Below are 19545 nucleotides of genomic sequence, written 5' to 3'. Positions count from 1 at the left end.
TTTAGATATCCGTGTTCAACGTAAAAAAATACGTTTTCTTAGACATCCCCCCCAACACAGAATCAACACAATCTGCTGCTTCTTATAAAAACGTGTTAAAAATTGAGGAAGTATGCTTGTTATGTCCAATAGAATATTGTACTGCATGCATGCCAATGCCAAAAATACAGAAAAAAACAATAGTTTGTTTGGTGCATATTGGTGTACCCGCACCACAAAGGAAGTTTCCACGAAATTTCCTAGCTTCTTCAAGTCTTCCAAGTCAATCTTCTCATCTTTCCTTCCTCTCTTTAATTATGTCTGAATTTTCTTCGAATACACCGAATAAGCTAGCTAATTAATACCAGCTGATTCGTGATATCTGCTATGGGATCCAAATCTCCTTTGTGCAAATCAGCTCCATTTATAAATCAGTGCTGCTCATGCACAACCGTACGTACATCTTCTTTCTCTCTCTCTCTCTCTATATATATGCTTCCGTCTTTTAAAGATTTTGTTTTCATTGTTCAACATTTATTATCACTCGCCATGTTCATCACATTTTTCTTTATAGCAGAATCATCCATTTCCCCATCCAAAACAAGTCTCTTTCTAATACCGGTAGTGATATGTACTCGGGAAGTGGAAACTCGATTCCAGAAATATATGAACTCATCGTCTTATCCAGATTCATCATCATCATTCTTCCTTATCAGGTAATTAGCTATAAGACTTCAGTTTCTATTGAATATTAATTGGTATATTTAATTTCCATTTTTTATGTATTATCTGCGTGAAATCTGACAATTAATTTTGGTAAAACGCCTCATGATAAGCCTTTCAGAATGGGCTGTGTTAAAGTACTAGTTCTATCCATCCTTCCTTAAGTCGTATATTTCATTAATTATTATAACACATTACTCAATTTAATGGATCAAAATATGATACTCAATTCCTTCTTTCCTATATATCTTCCTATCATTTTTTAAATACTTGATTTTCTTTTGTATTGCCCTTTCATTTCATAACTTTTGTATTGCACTTTGATTTTTTAATTTTGATATACTTAATTATATAACAGTACTTGAATTTTTTTAAATGCATAGAATGCTTCGACATATTTTTTTTTAAAGAAAAACAAAAAGTATTAAAAACTTATTTATGATTAACAATGTTCCAACATACTCAATAACTGACTTAAATTTCCTTAATAAATTAAATGGTAGTTGTACCAATATTGTATTTTCATTTTTAGCATTAACATTCAGTGTGCTATGTAAAAATAGAAAAAAAAAATTCAAATTACAATTTTATTATTCCCAAACCAGTGCATACAATCACTACTGCAAAAACCACAAACAACACTTGTAAAAGATATTTAAAGATGGAAACAGTCTTTAAAGACTTTCGACGATCATTGTAAAAGACTTCAATGATGGTTCTTTAAAAAATCATTTAAAAAAATATATTTTAAAGACAATACATTTTAGAATTTTAAGACAATTATTTGAAAAAGCGTCTTAAAAGATAATTAATTAAAATTATATGTTACTTTTATTGGTGGTAGAACCTAATTCTAGGAATAAATATCAACTGATGGTAACAGTTTGAGTCTTCTTAAAATCATTTACAATAAATAGAGATAACTTACATTTAACCGAACAAATTAATAGAATTAAATAAAAGGACTGAAAGGAGAATTTTAAATTTTTTAGGACAAATGCATTAAAATTATTTTTAAAGGACTGAAATCAATATGTATCAATACTTGAAGCATCAAAATCTTATTTAATCATACAAAATATTTACGAATGTAACTTAGAAATTAATACGCTTTAGACTAAGTTTTCATCTTGAATTATATAAAACTAATATCGACATTTAAATATTGGCTCTCATATTCAACCTTGAATGACATTTGGTATAAGGACTGTCAACATTCATCGTAAAGTGACAAAGAAAAGTTTCATTTATTTGATAAATAAAAGAAAATAAAAATATTGCTAGCTCATCATTTTTTTTTATAGAAACTTGTGACCAGCAAAACAAGTTTTAACCATTCCTGAATTATGATTCTCAAGATTTTTAGGTATAATTTTTTTTTCTTGTACTAAACTCCATTTTAATTTATAAATAAATAAGAATTTAAAAATTCTTACTTTTAAAGATGGAAATAAAATTTCCCCATGCTAATTAATCATAGTTTCAACTTTTCTTTTTAATGATAATTGACCTTAAACTTATAACTGATATTTTTTTTTGGAGTAATAACCAAATATATTTTATAAAATTCTCAACAATCTTAATCCTAGTCGTATTCGCATTTAAGCTGAATAAGAATTTTATTCCAGTAAATTAAAATAATTTAGCTAGAGATGAATATATATATTTTCTAAATCAAATGTCACGATATAGACATGACAATTAAATTATAACATGTTCATATCTATTTGACAAAATCCCTTTTGATCGAGGTTGAGATCAGATTTTGTAAATTAATTATAATAAAAAAATTAAAATTATAATAAAATTAATACTTAAATCATATAAAATTGTAAAATTTATTAAAAATCATTTAATTTTTAAGTATGTTTAATTTTGTTTTTAGTTCCTAAAATTTTACACAAATTAGATTTTGATGTCCCAAATTTAATAATAATCATGTTAGTTCCTAAAATTCGAAAAAAAAAACATTTTTAGTCCCTAAACATTAAATTTGAGGGACTGATATTTTCAAAAATCAAAATTGGTTTTTAAAAACTAAATTTTAGGGATTAAAATTGTATTTTCTTAAATTCTGATGCATCTATCAAATTCCACCAGCTGCAGCTATATAGTAGTTTATTTTTTGGTACATAGCTGTATAGTAGTTTAAGCATATATACCTGTATAAGGCAAGAGTGGTGTACCAAAAAAGCAGCATAATAGTACTAATTAAAACCAGCATATGACATAATAGAGAGAGAATATATAGATGTGGCGATAGTAATGGTTAATGTCTAATTTATAATTTTAGAAAATAGAAGAATGAAAGAATGTGTGCCACTAAAGCTTAACGAAACGGAGCGCTAGTCTAGCATGGCCACACAATAGCACTGATTGATATTATTATTTGTTTTTAATTAAAATTAATTTTGTTGACATTGGTTGGTATTGGATGTTTCCCACGCAGTGAGCATTCGAAATCGCTGTTGTTGGGAGGCGAAGGCAACCATGACCATGAACGGCCACCATACCGTTAACATCGCTAACAGTAACAGGCACCCCAACGACGATGACCACCACGCCCTCCCTCCCTCCTCCGACCATGATGATGACGAACAAGAACTCGTGGATCCCGATGATCCTTTTGACATTACTCAAACCAAGAACGTATCGCACGACACGCTTCGCCGTTGGAGAGTAATCATTCTATCTCTTTGCATTTTCTCCTCTATTCTATTATTATTCCTCATTCAATCTGCATCCCTCTCTTCCACATTGTTCCACTCCGATCGCGCTCATTCCTTCTCAACATGAATAAATCATTGTACATTTTCTCTGTGTTTAATATATACTTACCTGGTTGCGTGCTTGCTGGAAATGTATAAATGCTTCCCTGTACATTTGCTCGCTGTTCAATGCACCTCACTCAATGTGGCTGAAGAAAATTAGTGGATTGGCCTTAAACGTGGTTTCTAATGGAAATATAAACTCGCTGGGACTCATCTCCAATCTAACACGTTATTGCAACGCGTGTTTTGTTTAAAATTTAAAATAAGGGAATAAATTCCAATGTGTGTGCAGTTGCGACCATTAACAACCTGCTAATGCATGCTTATACCGGGCATAGAAATAGAAGATCAGACCTATTAAAAAAATGGAAAGCATGAAAATTCTAAGATGCTTCTGTGGTGCGGGCCGAAGGGGTTAGTTTTCAGATTTAATTCATATTCAAAACTACTGTTTCATCTCTTCTTTAAGCTAATTGGTGCCTGTTTTACCATTATTTTAATATATCTGGATTGTGACTTTAGCCAGTGTAATTTTGACGAGGTGCATTAGTGTAGCGGTATGTCTGCTTTTTGCAAGGCATCTAACTGAAGTTTCACCCATGTACAGCAAGCAGCACTCGTGCTCAATGCGTCCAGGCGTTTTAGATATACTTTGGACTTGAGAAAGGAAGAAGAGAAAGAGCAAAAGAAACACTTGATTAGAGCCCATGCACAAGTCATAAGAGTAATGTTTCGGAATGACAAACGTGTTCCCTGATTAATTGTTTCTAACTATCTTTTACTTTCCTAATCCACCGTTTATTGTTTTATTAGGCAGCACTGCTTTTCAGATTGGCCGGTGAACGCGAGCTAGGTACACTTATTAATTTTTCTTCTTCTCATCTTTTAATGATTCTGATGATTGTCATCTTTGCTTACCATGAGCTTAGGAAATAACAATTTTATTAAGCATTATCCTACTACTAGTTTAACACATAATTAACAAATCACATATTTGTGGCAATGGTGAGTTTGTAGTGTAAATATAGATGTTAAGAGAAATTAACCGGAGTGGTCAACTATTGGCACAAAATCTAAAAAAAAAGAAACAGTTTGGCATTGATGCTGTTGGTTTTAAGGTACTGTATCACAAAAGGATCTAGTAGCAGACTATTGATAATGGTCCGGAAAAGAATTAAATTATTTGATTTTCTGTAACTTCATTAAAATGTTCTGATGTGTTTGATAACCTTAGGTGGATATGCAATTTAGAAATTTTAACTGGCGAAAGTCATACTCTCCTTTAGAGCTGTTGCAATGTGAATCGCTTTTCAGTTTCTAGTCCTATTTGGATTTCATTATATATTGTTTATAAATCAATCTGTATTCTGTAGCATGAATCTTGGCAGTAGCCTTCAATTAATTAATCGGCTTTTGGAATGTACAAGCTTTGTTTTTTTGTTAACTGTAATAATACCAATTGCACATAACTGCATGTGGTCAATGGTTATTACTTTTTTAATTGCAATCTGCATTTTGAGTTACTTATTATGGTCTTTCAATTTATATTTTGAATCATCCAGTGATAAGTACAGCAGTGTCACCCCCAACTCCAGTTGGTGACTATGATATTGGGCTCGAACAACTTGTTTCAATGTCTAAGGATCAGAATATTTCTGCTTTACAACAATATGGAGGGGCAAGTCTTCAACATGTTGTTTGGTTGCTTATAGAAATGTTGAAGTGATTTGTTTTGCTAATACAATCTAGTGATATCTTGTTCAGATTAGAGGCTTATCAAATTTAATAAAATCTAATCCGGATAAAGGTATTAGTGGAGATGATGCTGATCTGTTAAAAAGGAAAAATGCATTTGGAACTAATACATATCCTCGGAAAAAAGGAAGAAGTTTCTGGGTATATTCTTAATGACTTCATCATTCTACATATATATTTTTCTGAAATTATAATTGATGAACTAATTGTGATTTGTGATTGTTTTAGAGGTTTTTATGGGAAGCTTGGCAGGATCTGACTCTCATAATATTGATAATAGCTGCTGCGGTGTCATTGGCACTTGGAATAAAAACAGAGGTGCAATCAGTATTTATAATTGCTAAAAAATTTAAGATGAACCTACCACGTCTTATTTGGTTTGAATAATTTCTTTCATATGGAGAATTGTTTAACAGGATAAAAACAGTGAGATGCATTAGCAGCAAGAAAAGAACACACGTGAATTATGAATGCTCTTATAATGCATTAAAAAGTTATTTCTTCAAAATATACTATTGTCAGATGTCATGTAGAAGCTGGATATATCAGCTCATCCTGTCAGTAACAACATAAATGTGATGTTTTAATCAAAAAATAAAAATGTAATGCTAGTTTTTTCTGGAAATTATGTTTCAGAATTATTGCTGGCCTGCATCATTAATTTCAAATTATTGTTGCTTGAGCATGGCATACATGATAAAATAAAATGAATTCATCACATCCTATTTACAGTCAATATTCACTCCATCATGATGTCTTTTGCTTTTTTCTGACATTACTAAATTTTAGCAGTTTACTTTGTGCATTTTATTTTGTGACCCCTCTGTTCTATTTATATACCTGTTTCTACATGACGCTTGGTTTTGAATCTTCTGATTATTCTTGTCAGTTAAATAAATTTGTTTGGTATTTTCTATTGAGTTGACAAAGTCATTCTCAAAGGTTTATCCTTTCCTTTATTTGTAATTGATAGGGTTTGGCTGAAGGATGGTATGATGGGGGAAGCATTGCTTTTGCAGTTCTTCTTGTCATTGTAGTTACTGGTATTGTATATATTAGATAGTTGTTTTTTTTATTATTATAAATAATCCATGGATTTACTTCAATCAAAATCTATACATGTGTATAGGAGAGACATATGTTGAGATTTGGAGTGCAGCCAAACTTATATTTTGCCTTGGACTATTTATGTTCTTTTTGGAATATAAGCATTAGTCACTCTAATACAAGCTGTATCAATTTATTTCTTAGACTAATTTTATGCAATTGCATTTCCTTTTTGTCTGCCAGCTGTCAGTGATTATCGGCAGTCTCTGCAGTTTCAGAATTTGAATGCAGAAAAACAAAATATACAATTGGAGGTGTGTAACATTATATTATTGGAACTTCACATTGGGTACCTATACTAAATACTATTGAACTTGTTACAGGTTATTAGAGGTGGGAGAACAATTAAAATTTCAATATTTGATATTGTTGTTGGTGATGTTATACCCCTTAAAATAGGAGATCAGGTGAGTTTGTATGGTATTTTGAGTTTGTCTGGAAATTGAGCAGTATTTTTTGTTCACCGATTACTCTATGGGCATACTCAGGTTCCTGCTGATGGAGTATTAATCACGGGCCATTCACTTGCAATTGATGAATCCAGTATGACTGGTGAAAGCAAGATTGTATGTTTTATATACTTTCTATCGACCAAATTATTGGTTATTAATTCTTATGACTTTTAAGAAAATAGTGTTCTGTAGGTTCACAAGGATCACAAAACACCATTTTTTATGTCTGGTTGCAAAGTAGCAGATGGAGTTGGTGTTATGCTGGTATGACATGATATCATATCCTCTTATGCTGTTATGGCGTGATATTATGTTGATATGAAAAATGCTATATGGTATAAATGTATTTTTGTGAAACAACTCTCAAATAAAGAAAAAATTAAAAATAGTTTGTTGTATTTTCTAACATTTACTTTTCAATGTTCCTTTTCTTTTTCTCTCTCTTTGTATCTATCCATAATTGTTTATTAGGCATTTATAACTGTTTTTCACAAGAATTTTCCTAATAATTTACACGTGTCTTTGTAATGCTATGAATTTGATTCTTTCAACAATTATTTTTGTTGAATTTTATTATCTTCTTGTTGTTCTTTGTCGTTAATTTTGTTCTTCTCTATGCAAAAGTGTGTAGAATACTCCTATCTTGATTATGCTTTTAGTGGTCTTTAAGAACATAAATAAAGTTTACAGAATGCCACCTCACATTTTAGACTGCCATTTGTAGGTAACTGGTGTTGGTATAAATACTGAATGGGGATTGTTGATGGCAAGTATCTCAGAGGACACTGGAGAAGAGACTCCGTTACAGGTTCCCCCTGCTCCATCCAAAACAAAAAAAGAAAGGCTGTTGCTTTAGCTGTACCGTAATGAAAACAAAGATGTTAAAAGTGTGATTTACTTTTGGTGATATGTGATAGGTACGTTTGAATGGAGTAGCAACTTTTATTGGTGTAGTTGGGCTTACTGTAGCTGTTTTAGTGCTTGCTGTCCTCTTGGGCAGGTAATCTTCAATTTCTCTTTATTTTTTATTTTTCATGTATGTTATAGCTCATGGAACAGGTTTTGTGCCATTTTGAAATGCTTTATTTTGACTCTGAAATTGCAGATACTTTTCCGGCCATACCAAAGATATAGATGGAAATGTTGAATTTGTTGCTGGAAAGACTAGTGTTAGCAATGCAGTAGATGATGTCATCAAAATTTTTACCATCGCAGTAAGTGCAAATTTTGAACTGTTTTATTCATTTTTTTTCTTTTTCTATTTTTAGTAGTTTTTAACTATATAGGGCCATGCAGGTCACAATTGTGGTCGTGGCAGTCCCTGAAGGTCTACCTTTGGCTGTTACCTTAACGTAAGTACAAGTGGCTAGGTTATTTCATTATGCAACATAGATATGGCCAAAACTAGGCCACAGATATTGTTTGCTTCTAATCTGTGCAATTTTCCTCCTGTTGCTTTCGCAATAGCTTGGCATACTCAATGCGGAAAATGATGGCAGACAAGGCCTTGGTAAGTATCATTTTATGCATCTATCTTTTTGTTATTTTTAGTTTTAAGGCATCCTTTCTAACAGTAAAAAATTTGCAGGTACGGCGGCTATCGGCCTGTGAAACTATGGGCTCTGCCACAACAATTTGCAGTGATAAGACAGGAACATTGACCTTAAATCAGGCGAGTTTCATTATCTTAGGCTTGGACAATCTAGAGGGAATTATGGCTATAATTTATAATCTATAACATTAGTAAAGGCAATACCCCGTTTTTGATCTACAAATTTGTTTTACCTATTTTACCCTTTAACTGTTACAACTATAGCCCCATCCTCTCTCTCTCTCTCTTCTATTTTATATTCCAAAAATAAAAAATAAAACGTTATTCTAAAAATAAAAAATGCAGACAGCCAGGCAGGACAAGGCTTGTCATTCTGCTAGTTTACATTTATGCAAATGAATAAAAGCTTCCAGCGTTATCAAGTTATTCAATTCCCCTTCTCTTAGTGTAGGCGGTTTTGGGTTAATTGGAAATTAGCCTTCGTAATTTGCTTACGTAACACTTTATGTTATTGTTGAATAAAATGTTGGTAATTTCCGGACTTTTAAACAGTAGAGCTTCATGAAAATAAATACCCATGATTTTTTTTGGTTGTTGAAGCAAAGTGGTTTCATTTCCATTTCCGTTCACAAATAAAAGGCTTTTGTATGGATTGGAGAAGGATACCTTGTTTGTTAAGTATAATAAGGAGAAATATAGAGAAGGAACTTGAAACAGATCAGTTGTCTGATAGACCCATTATGTATGTGTCCATATTTTTTGTCAATAGTCATAGACATAGTCTATCTAATAAGTTTTACAATTTGTTAAAAACCTATTAGTCCATTCTGCTGAACTCCAAGTCATCTGTTCTTTCTTCATTTAATTTAAAACCTTTGGATTATTAAGATATGATGGTGATTTATTTTATGGCATTACAGATGACTGTAGTTGAGGCATATGTTGGGAGCACGAAAGTATATTCACCAGATGACTCATCAAAGTTGCATCCAAAAGCATTGTCTCTGATAAATGAGGGCATTGCACAGAATACAACCGGAAATGTTTTTGTACCTAAGGTTCGCCTTTTATACATAATTTTAACAATTATAACTAGGATTCCCTTTTATGTTGTGTTGTGATATCTGGAGCTAAATTAACTCAAGGATTTGTTCATGGTTTTGATTAGAGTTTTTGTTTGAGAGGAACAGTTTGTTGTGTTTCTTCAAATAGACAGCTGCATGCAGCATTGATATGCTCACAAGTACTGACAAAGTTCATATGTGTTATGTTCATTTATCTTTTGGAAGATCTGAAGCAAACACAGTATTGTGTTAAAGATATAAATTCATTCATAGCCTCCAGTTAACAGCTTAAGCTGTTAGGAAAGTTAGTACATGATATAGTATTAGAGCTTCTACAACTAAGTGGTTAAGAATTCAATCCTTGCTTCCGCATTCTTCATAATTAAGTTGAATTTGGGATAATGTAAAATGGTCATGCTCATGCATGTCGAGCATGACCAATTGTCCATGGTTCAAGCCCAATGGGATTTTGGGTGATACTGTGGCAGGGTGTGGTAGATTTATAGACTAATTTTGAGCCTTCACCTATGGCTATGTAGAGTAGTTATACATACATTGTCCATGTTTCAAGTCAAAGGGCTCTTTTGTGAGGGGGATTTTTTGAGATATAAAATCATTCATGAGGCTTTACCTAACCCCTTACGCTTTTGGAAAGTTGGTTCTTGACAGTATGCATTCAGAATAATTAAGATTTTTGTTGGGGTTCTTTCTGAATTTCGTTTACTAAAGTCAATATTTTTAAATCTACCTACAGAAATGATAAATAAAAATTTAGTTGGTCCTAGAATAATTGAAAACAATATTATAGATGGATCAAAAAAAAAAAAATTGCTAAACTGCATTTGAAAAATATGCCTACAGAATTGATAAATAAAATGTGCAAGCAGTGGGCAATTCAGTGTTTGGTTATAACATTTCATGGATGACAAATAAATAGTTTCTATAAGAGAGTTCAATTTGATAAGCATAATCAAGATGTCTACTCCTGAAACTTAAATTCCTTACGTTTACGTTTCAATGCCTAGAATTGGGATTTAAAGACAACTGTTGAATAAATGAGTGTTCAGTTGCAACCTGAAATTATATGTCCAGTTTCTGCAACTTATCTTTGTGCCTCTGGCATACGTAATGTTGATAAAGCTGATACTAAGTGACTTAGATATAGAAGTTCTAAATTATTTTAAGAATGGGAATTAAAAATACAATTGATGAATGCTTTTGGAGGCTCTTATTCTTAACTTGGTATCTGATAATAGTTATCTGGTGTGCTTGTGGCTAGTCTCTTCCATAGAGGCTAATATGAACCAATACAATACCTGATATTATTAGCTATAGGTAGCAAACAATATACTGAATTTTTTTTTGGTTTTTCATTTACTGTTACAAGATTGTGCTGGTCTTGTTGTGTGTTAGTAACATTAAAGCTGATAGAAAAATCTTTATTAACCTATTGTTGTCCTCATTAATTGTCACTACCATCATTTTGATTTTATGAATATTTTGGATTAATATTTTGATATCTATCAAGAATTAAATTTGTCGCTGTATTTGATTTTGTAGGATGGTGGAGAAACAGAGGTGTCTGGATCTCCTACAGAGAAGGCAATTCTTAAATGGGCAGTAAAGGTACCCTTGCTGATTTTTTTTCTTGTATTATTTTTTTTCTGATCACTCCCCTCTATTAATCTGTTGATTTTGAAGCTGAACTCATTTCAATATGGCAGTTGGGTATGGATTTTGATGTTATAAGATCAAATTCAACAGTTCTCCATGTCTTCCCCTTCAATTCTGAGAAAAAGAGAGGTGGTGTTGCTTTGAAGCTGGTAATCATTTGATAAAAACATTTACTGATGCATCCTTTCATTTAGAGCAATCTGTGAACTAGTACGAGACATGTATTCATCCTTGTTTCAATTATTAACTTTCACTTGTGAACTAAGTTAAGTTGTAATAGTGAATGCTGTTATGGAATCATATTACATGCATGGGTTGCATGTTGATTCATTATATTAGTTTTTTGTCTTCTTTTCTATGCTAATCAGATATACTAATGCAATTTTCCTTTCAGGGGGATTCTGGAGTACATATACATTGGAAGGGAGCTGCAGAGATAGTTCTAGGAACATGTACTCAATATCTTGATTCAGATGGTCAATTGCAATCCATTGAAGAAGAGAAGGTTAGGAACGGCAGTTTCAAGTCCTAGAGAGTTTGCTGATGGAATGAAATTCATTTAATTGAACATTGGGGATCTTATTATATTTTTATTTTGGTTTATAACCATCAGAAATTAAGGAAAAATACATGGAATAAGGTTTCCACCAATGTCTTTTTTCTTATCAATTTGATTATAGTGTCATTTGAAGTTACTCTGATGGAAAATTTAGCAATTATGTATCGGGTAATATAGCATCTGATTGTTCCTGCAAAAATATAACAACTGAGAGCAGTTGACAATTTTTCAGCAATTTCCTAATTAATTGATTTTTAAAAAATTCTTTCACAGGGTTTTTTCAAGGATGCTATTGATGACATGGCTGCTCGCAGCTTGCGTTGTGTAGCCATTGCATACAGATCCTATGAATTAGACAAAGTTCCATCTAGTGAGCAGGATTTAGACCAATGGTCCTTACCAGAACATGAGCTTGTTTTGCTTGCTATTGTTGGAATAAAGGTAAACTGCAAGCGTAGATTTCCTCCTGGTGTATTGTCTTAAACTTTTTATGTGTGTTTTGTAACTCTCGTTTTATGTACAAATAAGTCTTGCATTCTGGTTCATATATTCATAATAATATTCTTAAACCCTAATCCTATTATTTATTGATGAATATGGAATTGAGTTAATGGAGATTGCTTGGTCCTTGTCCTTTCAAATTACCCGCTAATCCTTTGTCCTTTATTTAAGCTAAAACTAGTCTGTATCTTCAGGATCCTTGTCGCCCTGGTGTCAAAGATGCTGTAAAAGTATGCACTGATGCTGGTGTTAAGGTAATATGAGTTTTACGGGTATAGTTTATGTGTCTTGTTTTATATTGATTGTGGTTTTTGGCTTTACTACGACATGAGTGGTCATACAAAATGTAACATGGGAACCTAACACATTACACATTCTACGGTTATGAATTCACAGGTACGCATGGTTACTGGAGACAACCTTCAAACAGCAAAGGCAATAGCTTTGGAGTGTGGCATACTGGCTTCAATTGAAGATGCTGTTGAGCCAAATATAATTGAAGGAAAGAAATTCCGTGAACTATCTGAAAAGGAAAGAGAAGATATTGCCAAGAAAATAACTGTATGTTTCTTTCGTTGTGATTTTTTCTTTTTTTTGGTGGATATTGTGATTTTTTTAATTTATATGCATTAGCTGTAAATATTTGATAAATGGATTTTTTTTCTCTCCATTCCCAATCTTATACAAGGAAATGCTGTTCTTGCTAAATTGCTAATAACTCTAGCCATATTACATGCGAGTTAGATACATAATTTTATAATGACAATTTGAATAATATATATAGGTGATGGGGAGGTCTTCTCCTAATGACAAGCTTTTGCTTGTGCAAGCTCTACGTAAAGGAGGGGAAGTTGTTGCGGTCACAGGAGACGGCACCAATGATGCTCCTGCCCTACATGAGGTCTGTCCTATTCTTTGGATGCATCCTTTTGACTGTTGAGAAATAAATTAGCTACAAAACTTTTTATCTCCTGAAATCTTGCTTATGAGTGAACAGAATATATATTTCACTACGAACACATTTGAACAGTATATCATGAAGCTTCCATATTTGATTCGAATGACTTTCATAAACTTTTCTCATTAAAATTGTTCTGGCAGACATGAAGTTCCGTGTAATTTGTTCTTTAGCTCGTAGGAAGTTGTTCCAATGTGTTCAGTAGACATGGTTCTAGTTGAAGTTGAATGCTAAAGCCTGCATATTTGAATGTCAAGTTTCATGTCATTAATGTTGGCAAAATTCTGGATGTAACAGTAATTACTGCCGATGATCTAACTTTTTGGAATACAAACGCAATAAGTGGCCATTTGTGATATTCTTTCTGTAAACTAACCCTTATCTATAATCATTGCCATGCCAATAGCTGTTGCCTTTAATATCACATTCTAAAAACAATCCAGCTTAATGTGTTTAACTACCATTTGAAAAGATGGAGAGGGAGGAAGAAATGAGGAGAGAGAGAATGGAGAATGTTTTCTGTTTTCAATTCTTGATTTCACAAAGATTACAAAAATGCTACCTTATTTTCACTTTTTTATTTAAAAAAATTGTATAAAAATGATGAAAAGAATTTTTTACAAATATTTGAAAACAAAAAAACAACAAAACAAAGTGAAAATAAGTTGACACTTCGGTAATTATTTATGAAAAAGGAAGTAAAAATAGAAAATGTTTTCTAAAACCCGAAAAATGCCCTTATTTGTCCGCAAAATGTTTTTCTTCCGCACAAGCACAAGTAGTAAATTGGATGCATTTCTTTTATTTTTTTGGCCCTTGAAGTTTATGCATTTGTAGCAACAGATTGTTGCAATTAACATAGAGATACCTACGGTAATTGGCGGTGTCAAAGTTTTCTTCTTGCCTCTTGCGCCTCCATCTGTTTGGTTGTCATGTTCCATTTATTAAAATAATTCCTGTTTACTAAAAAGAATCTTGTTATAGTTAATCTCGTGCTTTACTATTTTGAATTTTAGGCTGATATTGGTCTTTCTATGGGCATCCAAGGAACTGAAGTTGCAAAAGAAAGCTCAGATATTATAATCCTAGACGATAACTTTGCATCAGTGGTAAAGGTAGGTGTTCTATTTAATACATTCTCAGGCTTGGATATGATATTGTCTTCCGTTTCCTGTATCTTCTCCTAGTAAATTGTTGGGTAATCAACGCTCCCACAAACAAAATTATTCACACCCACAAAGGATCGTGAATTCAACACCTCTTATTACAAGAGCAGCAACATCAACGCTCCCACAAGAATTTAAAGTGATTCAACACCTCTTACCTACGTCCACGAAACCGTCTCAAAAATATTTTCCTATCACAAAAATGATTACAAGATTGTAACACATCCCAAATAGTGTATCACTTTACAAATCCGAATACCCCACTCAATGATTACAAGAAATGATAACACTCTCACAAAGACACTTTTCTCTTAACAAAGTGATTTTGTTTCACAATCTCTCTTCTCACACACTCTCTTTTCATGTGTTGTGTTTCTCCCCTAATTCTTTTCTCTATCTATAGTGAAGATTGCCACCAACTATAATAAATAAGTTCTTTTGAAAGTTGAAACAAAAACAACTTCTAATATATCCATTCAACTAAGGTTCATCTAGTAAAATGCAATCTTTCACTTTGCTAAGCCACCTAAATCTTAGTGATAAAAATTCAATTCCCAATATACATGGACCTTATCTTTTGGCTTGAAAAATTACATAAATTAGTACTAAATACATTCTAGTACAAAGTTATTACTTTTTCCTTTGTCATTGTTTTGTTTTCTCAGCTTTTATTTTAACATTTACCTCCTTTTGTCCCTTTCTGCTTAAAACAATTGGCTATGAATTTGACATGGCTGAGAAACAAGCCAATTTGTCAGGTGTATTGGGTAGTGGGTTTGATTGGGTTTTGGCTTAAGGAGAGATTTATTTCACCAAGACACATGTATCCTATGGATTGCTCATCTTGTAATTTGTCTGAGATGTCTATTTCATTCTTTGTGTAGGTTGTCCGATGGGGCCGCTCTGTATATGCAAATATTCAGAAATTTATCCAGTTTCAGCTCACGGTTAATGTTGCTGCTCTTGTAATAAATGTTGTGGCAGCAATAACTTCTGGTGATGTTCCTTTAAATGCAGTGCAGGTACGTATCTCCTCTTCTCTATTTTTGTGTCACACCTTACACTCTAATGAGACCTAATAAAGTGGAAAGGGGGTGAAAAACAGGAAATCCTATCAGATTTGAACCACCGCAAACATCTTTAGGCCATGGAATTGTGAACACTTTTTTCTATTTCTTATTAATTGTAAACAAGCTTTCCTGTTTTTTCTTTGATTTATTAACGTAATATTTATAAGTTGTACTACTTGGGCGGGTTGAGTTTGCTTCAAAGGTATTGTTATGGATGGGCTGCCACCCACGATGAGTAGGAGAAGTAGCTCAGTCCTTTACGCTTAGGTCAACAACACTCACCATCCGGAAATCTTACTGTGTTTGGATTATAGATCAGATTGTTCTTTGTGAACTATTTTTTCTCATGGGTTTAGTGTTTGTCAGCAAAAACTAAGACTGATAGTTACGTACAAGGGTAGATTAAAAACATCATCAATGAAAAAAAGGTATATTTTGGTTTTTGATGTTCATGCTCTTGGGTACAGCTTTTGTGGGTCAACCTTATCATGGATACACTTGGGGCGCTTGCACTGGCTACTGAACCGCCAACAGACCGCCTAATGCACAGATCACCAGTTGGCCGAAGGTTTGGATTGATTGGCTTTCTCTCTAAGCAGTTTAATATTTATGGTACCCTTAATACTATACTGATCAGCACAAAAACGAGCATGCACATGTACACTTGGTTCTTATACTTGATTTTAGTAAATGTGTGATATGTCTGTCACTTGATGCTGGCATGGTCAATCGGAACAGGTCTTTTGACTTTCCTATGCATAATTTCAACCAGAGGCATAACATAGTGTTTCTGTGTTTGGTTTTGAATGTCACTCTCTACTGTTGTATTTAAGATGATATTTTCATTTTCAACTTATTTAAATTGTATAGAAAAATCTATTATGTGACATAACATAAGGATATATGAAAGAGGATAAAGTGAGGAGGTGCACTCTTGTATGATAATAAAGTGCACTTACAACTTTGATTAGAAAATCAGTGACTGTTTATGATAAATTAAATTAAATACATATATAACAAATTCTGAAGTTTGTTGCAGTCTTACCTGTTAAATATTTAATCAACAATTTTTACTGCTCTTATTTTTTAAAATGCACTCTTCACTTTAAAGGAGTTAAATCCAATTGGAAAAGAAAATAATAGTTTGAGAATGGGATATATTAGCTCAACAGAATTGGAAGGTGAGGAAATAATTCTATCCCTTAAAACTGGTGGCATTGAAGAAGTTTTGAGGCAGTTGCATGCCCTAATGGATCATTTGGGTTTTGAATTAAATACACGCTTTAACTATGATCTTATATTTGGCTTTCAGAGAATCTCTTATAACAAATATCATGTGGAGAAACTTGATCGTACAGGTAAATTAAATTAGTTTATTCCATGTGGACACTTATTAAGATAATCTTGCAATTGTCTATCAAATAAAAACATTTTCATACGAGGCTCTCTAGGTCCTATTGTCTAATGAGTATTATTTATCATCGTAGGCTGTCTATCAAATCGCAGTTCTTCTCGTTCTTAACTTTTGTGGTGAAAGTATTCTACCAAAACAAGATACCAAAGCTGATGCCTTTCAAGTGAAGAATACTTTAATATTCAACGCGTTCGTCCTGTGCCAAGTAAGTGGTTTTTGAACATGCAAATATGAGATATTTGGCCGGTCCTTTGTCAGAGGAACCACTACTTTTCCCCTTTTGTTTCCTTTTATATTCTTATTTATCCTTTGCTTGGGATTTTTTCCATTGTTGATGGATTAAACCACTTTTATTCTCATTAGTTACTATGGGGTCTCTCATAAGCCACAGAATAACCGTTTTTTTTTGTCACTTTTAAAGAAAAAGAATGTTTTTATTTGTTAATATAAAATTTAAAGATGATATTAATTGATATTTTTTTCAATTATATCCTTATAAAAAAAAAGAGAAAAAATAAATCAAAGAGACAAATGTCATACTAAAAGATTACAAATAATTTTAGTAAAATCAGAGATTTTTTACTTTTTTTAATCAGTGTTATAATCTCAAATGACAGATAAAGTGAAAAGAAGGATGTACTATCACTATGGTATAACACCATTGATGTTTTACATATTTTAAGTCTCATTAATTTTTTTTCTGCACATACCCTTGTTTAAAATAATTAGATTTTGTGAGAAATAATGCATTAATATTTAGGTCTTGCTAACTAGTAGTACTATTAGGGCAGTTGTTAAGATGTCATTAATATATTTTTATTGTGATTTTCAATACATTTCCAACGTGAATAATGATTACACTAAAGAATACAGAAGTTCATTAGACCTTGGTGGCTATGATTTTAGAAAAAATGTGTAGAACTTTCAGTTGGTTTGCACAAACCAAGTGCCATGTTCAATTATTGAATGTGTGGAACAGTTGATTGGTGCGTTTAAATCCACTTTCCCCTTCCCCTCATTTTGAGAGGGAAGTGCAACTATAAAAGTAAATAATGGAAAGAATTTATTAATTTACTAATCCATCAAATTAAAAGATTTAAAATGTTTCAAATTACAGATATTCAATGAATTCAATGCTCGGAAACCCGATGAAATGAATGTTTTCCGTGGAGTGACGAATAACAAACTTTTCATGGGAATTGTTGGAGTGACCTTTATACTTCAGGTGAATAGCGATCTCTGCTTTATTGTGTTCTTAATAATTACTACTACTTCTTAACATTTGCTTGCTTTCTCACTCTACTTCAAATTGTTAGATAATCATCATCGAGTTCCTTGGAAAGTTCACCTCAACAGTGAGACTTGATTGGAAGCTATGGCTTGCTTCTCTTGGTATTGGCCTTGTCAGGTTAGTTCACTCAACTGCATTAGCATTTGATAATGGTAGTTCTTGGAGTATCGATGAATCATACATTCACGCTCTTGGTCATAATCCAGAGTTGAAGACTTCTATATCCTTCATTATACAACATTACCATTATTATTGAATTCTTGCTGTAAACATGATTTAGCTCCCTTGTATGAACAAACTGTAAAATTACCGCGTACTAGTTGCTCTTAATTTTTATACCGGAGCTTTTGCATTTTGGCAACAAATCATATCTCATAGTTATTGCTTTTGCCATCTTACAGCTGGCCCCTTGCTATAGTCGGCAAATTCATTCCAGTTCCCAAAACACCATTGGCTCGTTACTTCTTGAAACCACTCAGGCGATTGAAGAGGTCTAGGTCTCGTGCTACGCAATAGGCATCGCTTCCTCAAGTGGATAACCAGCCATGCATGCATATTAAGCTAACGCCTCACAGGTTACAATATAGTATATATTATTACTGCTCCATATTGCTGAACCATCCTTCTAGAATTCCAATGAAATGTATATTATCCAATTAATCCCAAAGGGTTTAAGCATAAAGCAGTCATTACGTGATTCCTTTTACTTTTAACATCATTTCATTTTTTGGTTCAGCTGTACATTGTAACATTTCTAGATATTGTTAGAGTTGCCCCTTGCCACTTTATAAATAGTGAAATACTATCAAACTGACTTTTTAGCATTGGCAAGGTTCGATTCCCCAAACAAATTAAGGAAAGCATAGCGTATTTTAGCCATTTATATTTCATATAGATTTTGTTATTTAGTATGAATTCTTTTATGCGGATTTTTTCGATGTGAAAAATGAAGAATCGCGGTGATTGCTTGAATTCAGTTTACTATTCCACCAATGATTCCCATTCATTTATAAGGATTTTCGTACGTAAATTTTCGTAAATAAATCCTTTTTGTTTCACATATCACGTGAACTAAGAACCCTGTCTGCTATAATATAAGCATAAAAGCTGGCAATTTAATTGGCTCACGCAATCTGTTACGCAGATAAGAATCGAATCTCTTAGACAAGTGGTCAACAATTTTAAAGTATATAAAATTTTAACTCAAATGTCGCCATTTTAGATAGCAAGAAAATTAAAATTTTCACTAAGCAACCAATTGAACTTTCAATCAATTTTAGATAATATAAATATATAGAACGGTCATATGGGAAACATGCAGAACTGGAGGCATCAAAAGGGTGTTGACTGATGCTGAGGTTGGCTGGCTCTTCAATTGAATTGACGAGTGAAAATGTAGCTAGCTCGCCTTGATCATTATTAGCATGAAACACTATTTCACTTGTTGCGATTGAGTCTTAATACGTGAACTCGCTACCAAACACGTGCATTACGCAGCCTCAGCTGGTA

The 19545-nt window shown here is 32.7% G+C and overlaps 1 protein-coding gene across 2 annotated transcripts; it reads left to right on the top strand.

Moving 5' to 3' along the window:
- Positions 1-275: 275 nt before the first annotated feature.
- LOC114417893 (calcium-transporting ATPase 9, plasma membrane-type-like) lies at positions 276-18926 on the top strand. Of its 2 annotated transcripts, XM_028382943.1 has the most exons (35): positions 276-432; positions 557-695; positions 3152-3381; positions 4081-4197; positions 4287-4326; positions 5036-5151; positions 5238-5369; positions 5457-5546; positions 6202-6271; positions 6519-6589; positions 6659-6742; positions 6824-6901; positions 6980-7051; positions 7512-7595; positions 7705-7787; positions 7893-8001; positions 8084-8139; positions 8255-8297; positions 8376-8459; positions 9260-9397; positions 10964-11029; positions 11128-11226; positions 11472-11582; positions 11910-12077; positions 12332-12391; positions 12534-12698; positions 12922-13038; positions 14112-14210; positions 15146-15283; positions 15799-15899; positions 16644-16689; positions 16819-16950; positions 17863-17970; positions 18062-18153; positions 18438-18926. In XM_028382943.1, exons 3-35 carry the CDS (start codon positions 3193-3195, stop codon positions 18550-18552), a joined length of 3273 nt encoding a protein of 1090 aa, XP_028238744.1. In that variant the 5' UTR covers positions 276-432; positions 557-695; positions 3152-3192; the 3' UTR covers positions 18553-18926. The 2 variants fall into 2 exon arrangements, with proteins under 2 accessions (XP_028238744.1, XP_028238745.1); XM_028382944.1 differs by lacking the exon at positions 3152-3381.
- Positions 18927-19545: the final 619 nt, after the last annotated feature.

This window comes from Glycine soja, chromosome 7 (genome assembly GCF_004193775.1).
Source record: "Glycine soja cultivar W05 chromosome 7, ASM419377v2, whole genome shotgun sequence".
Taxonomy (NCBI): Eukaryota; Viridiplantae; Streptophyta; class Magnoliopsida; order Fabales; family Fabaceae; genus Glycine; species Glycine soja.
This window is presented reverse-complemented; position numbering and strand designations above follow the sequence as displayed.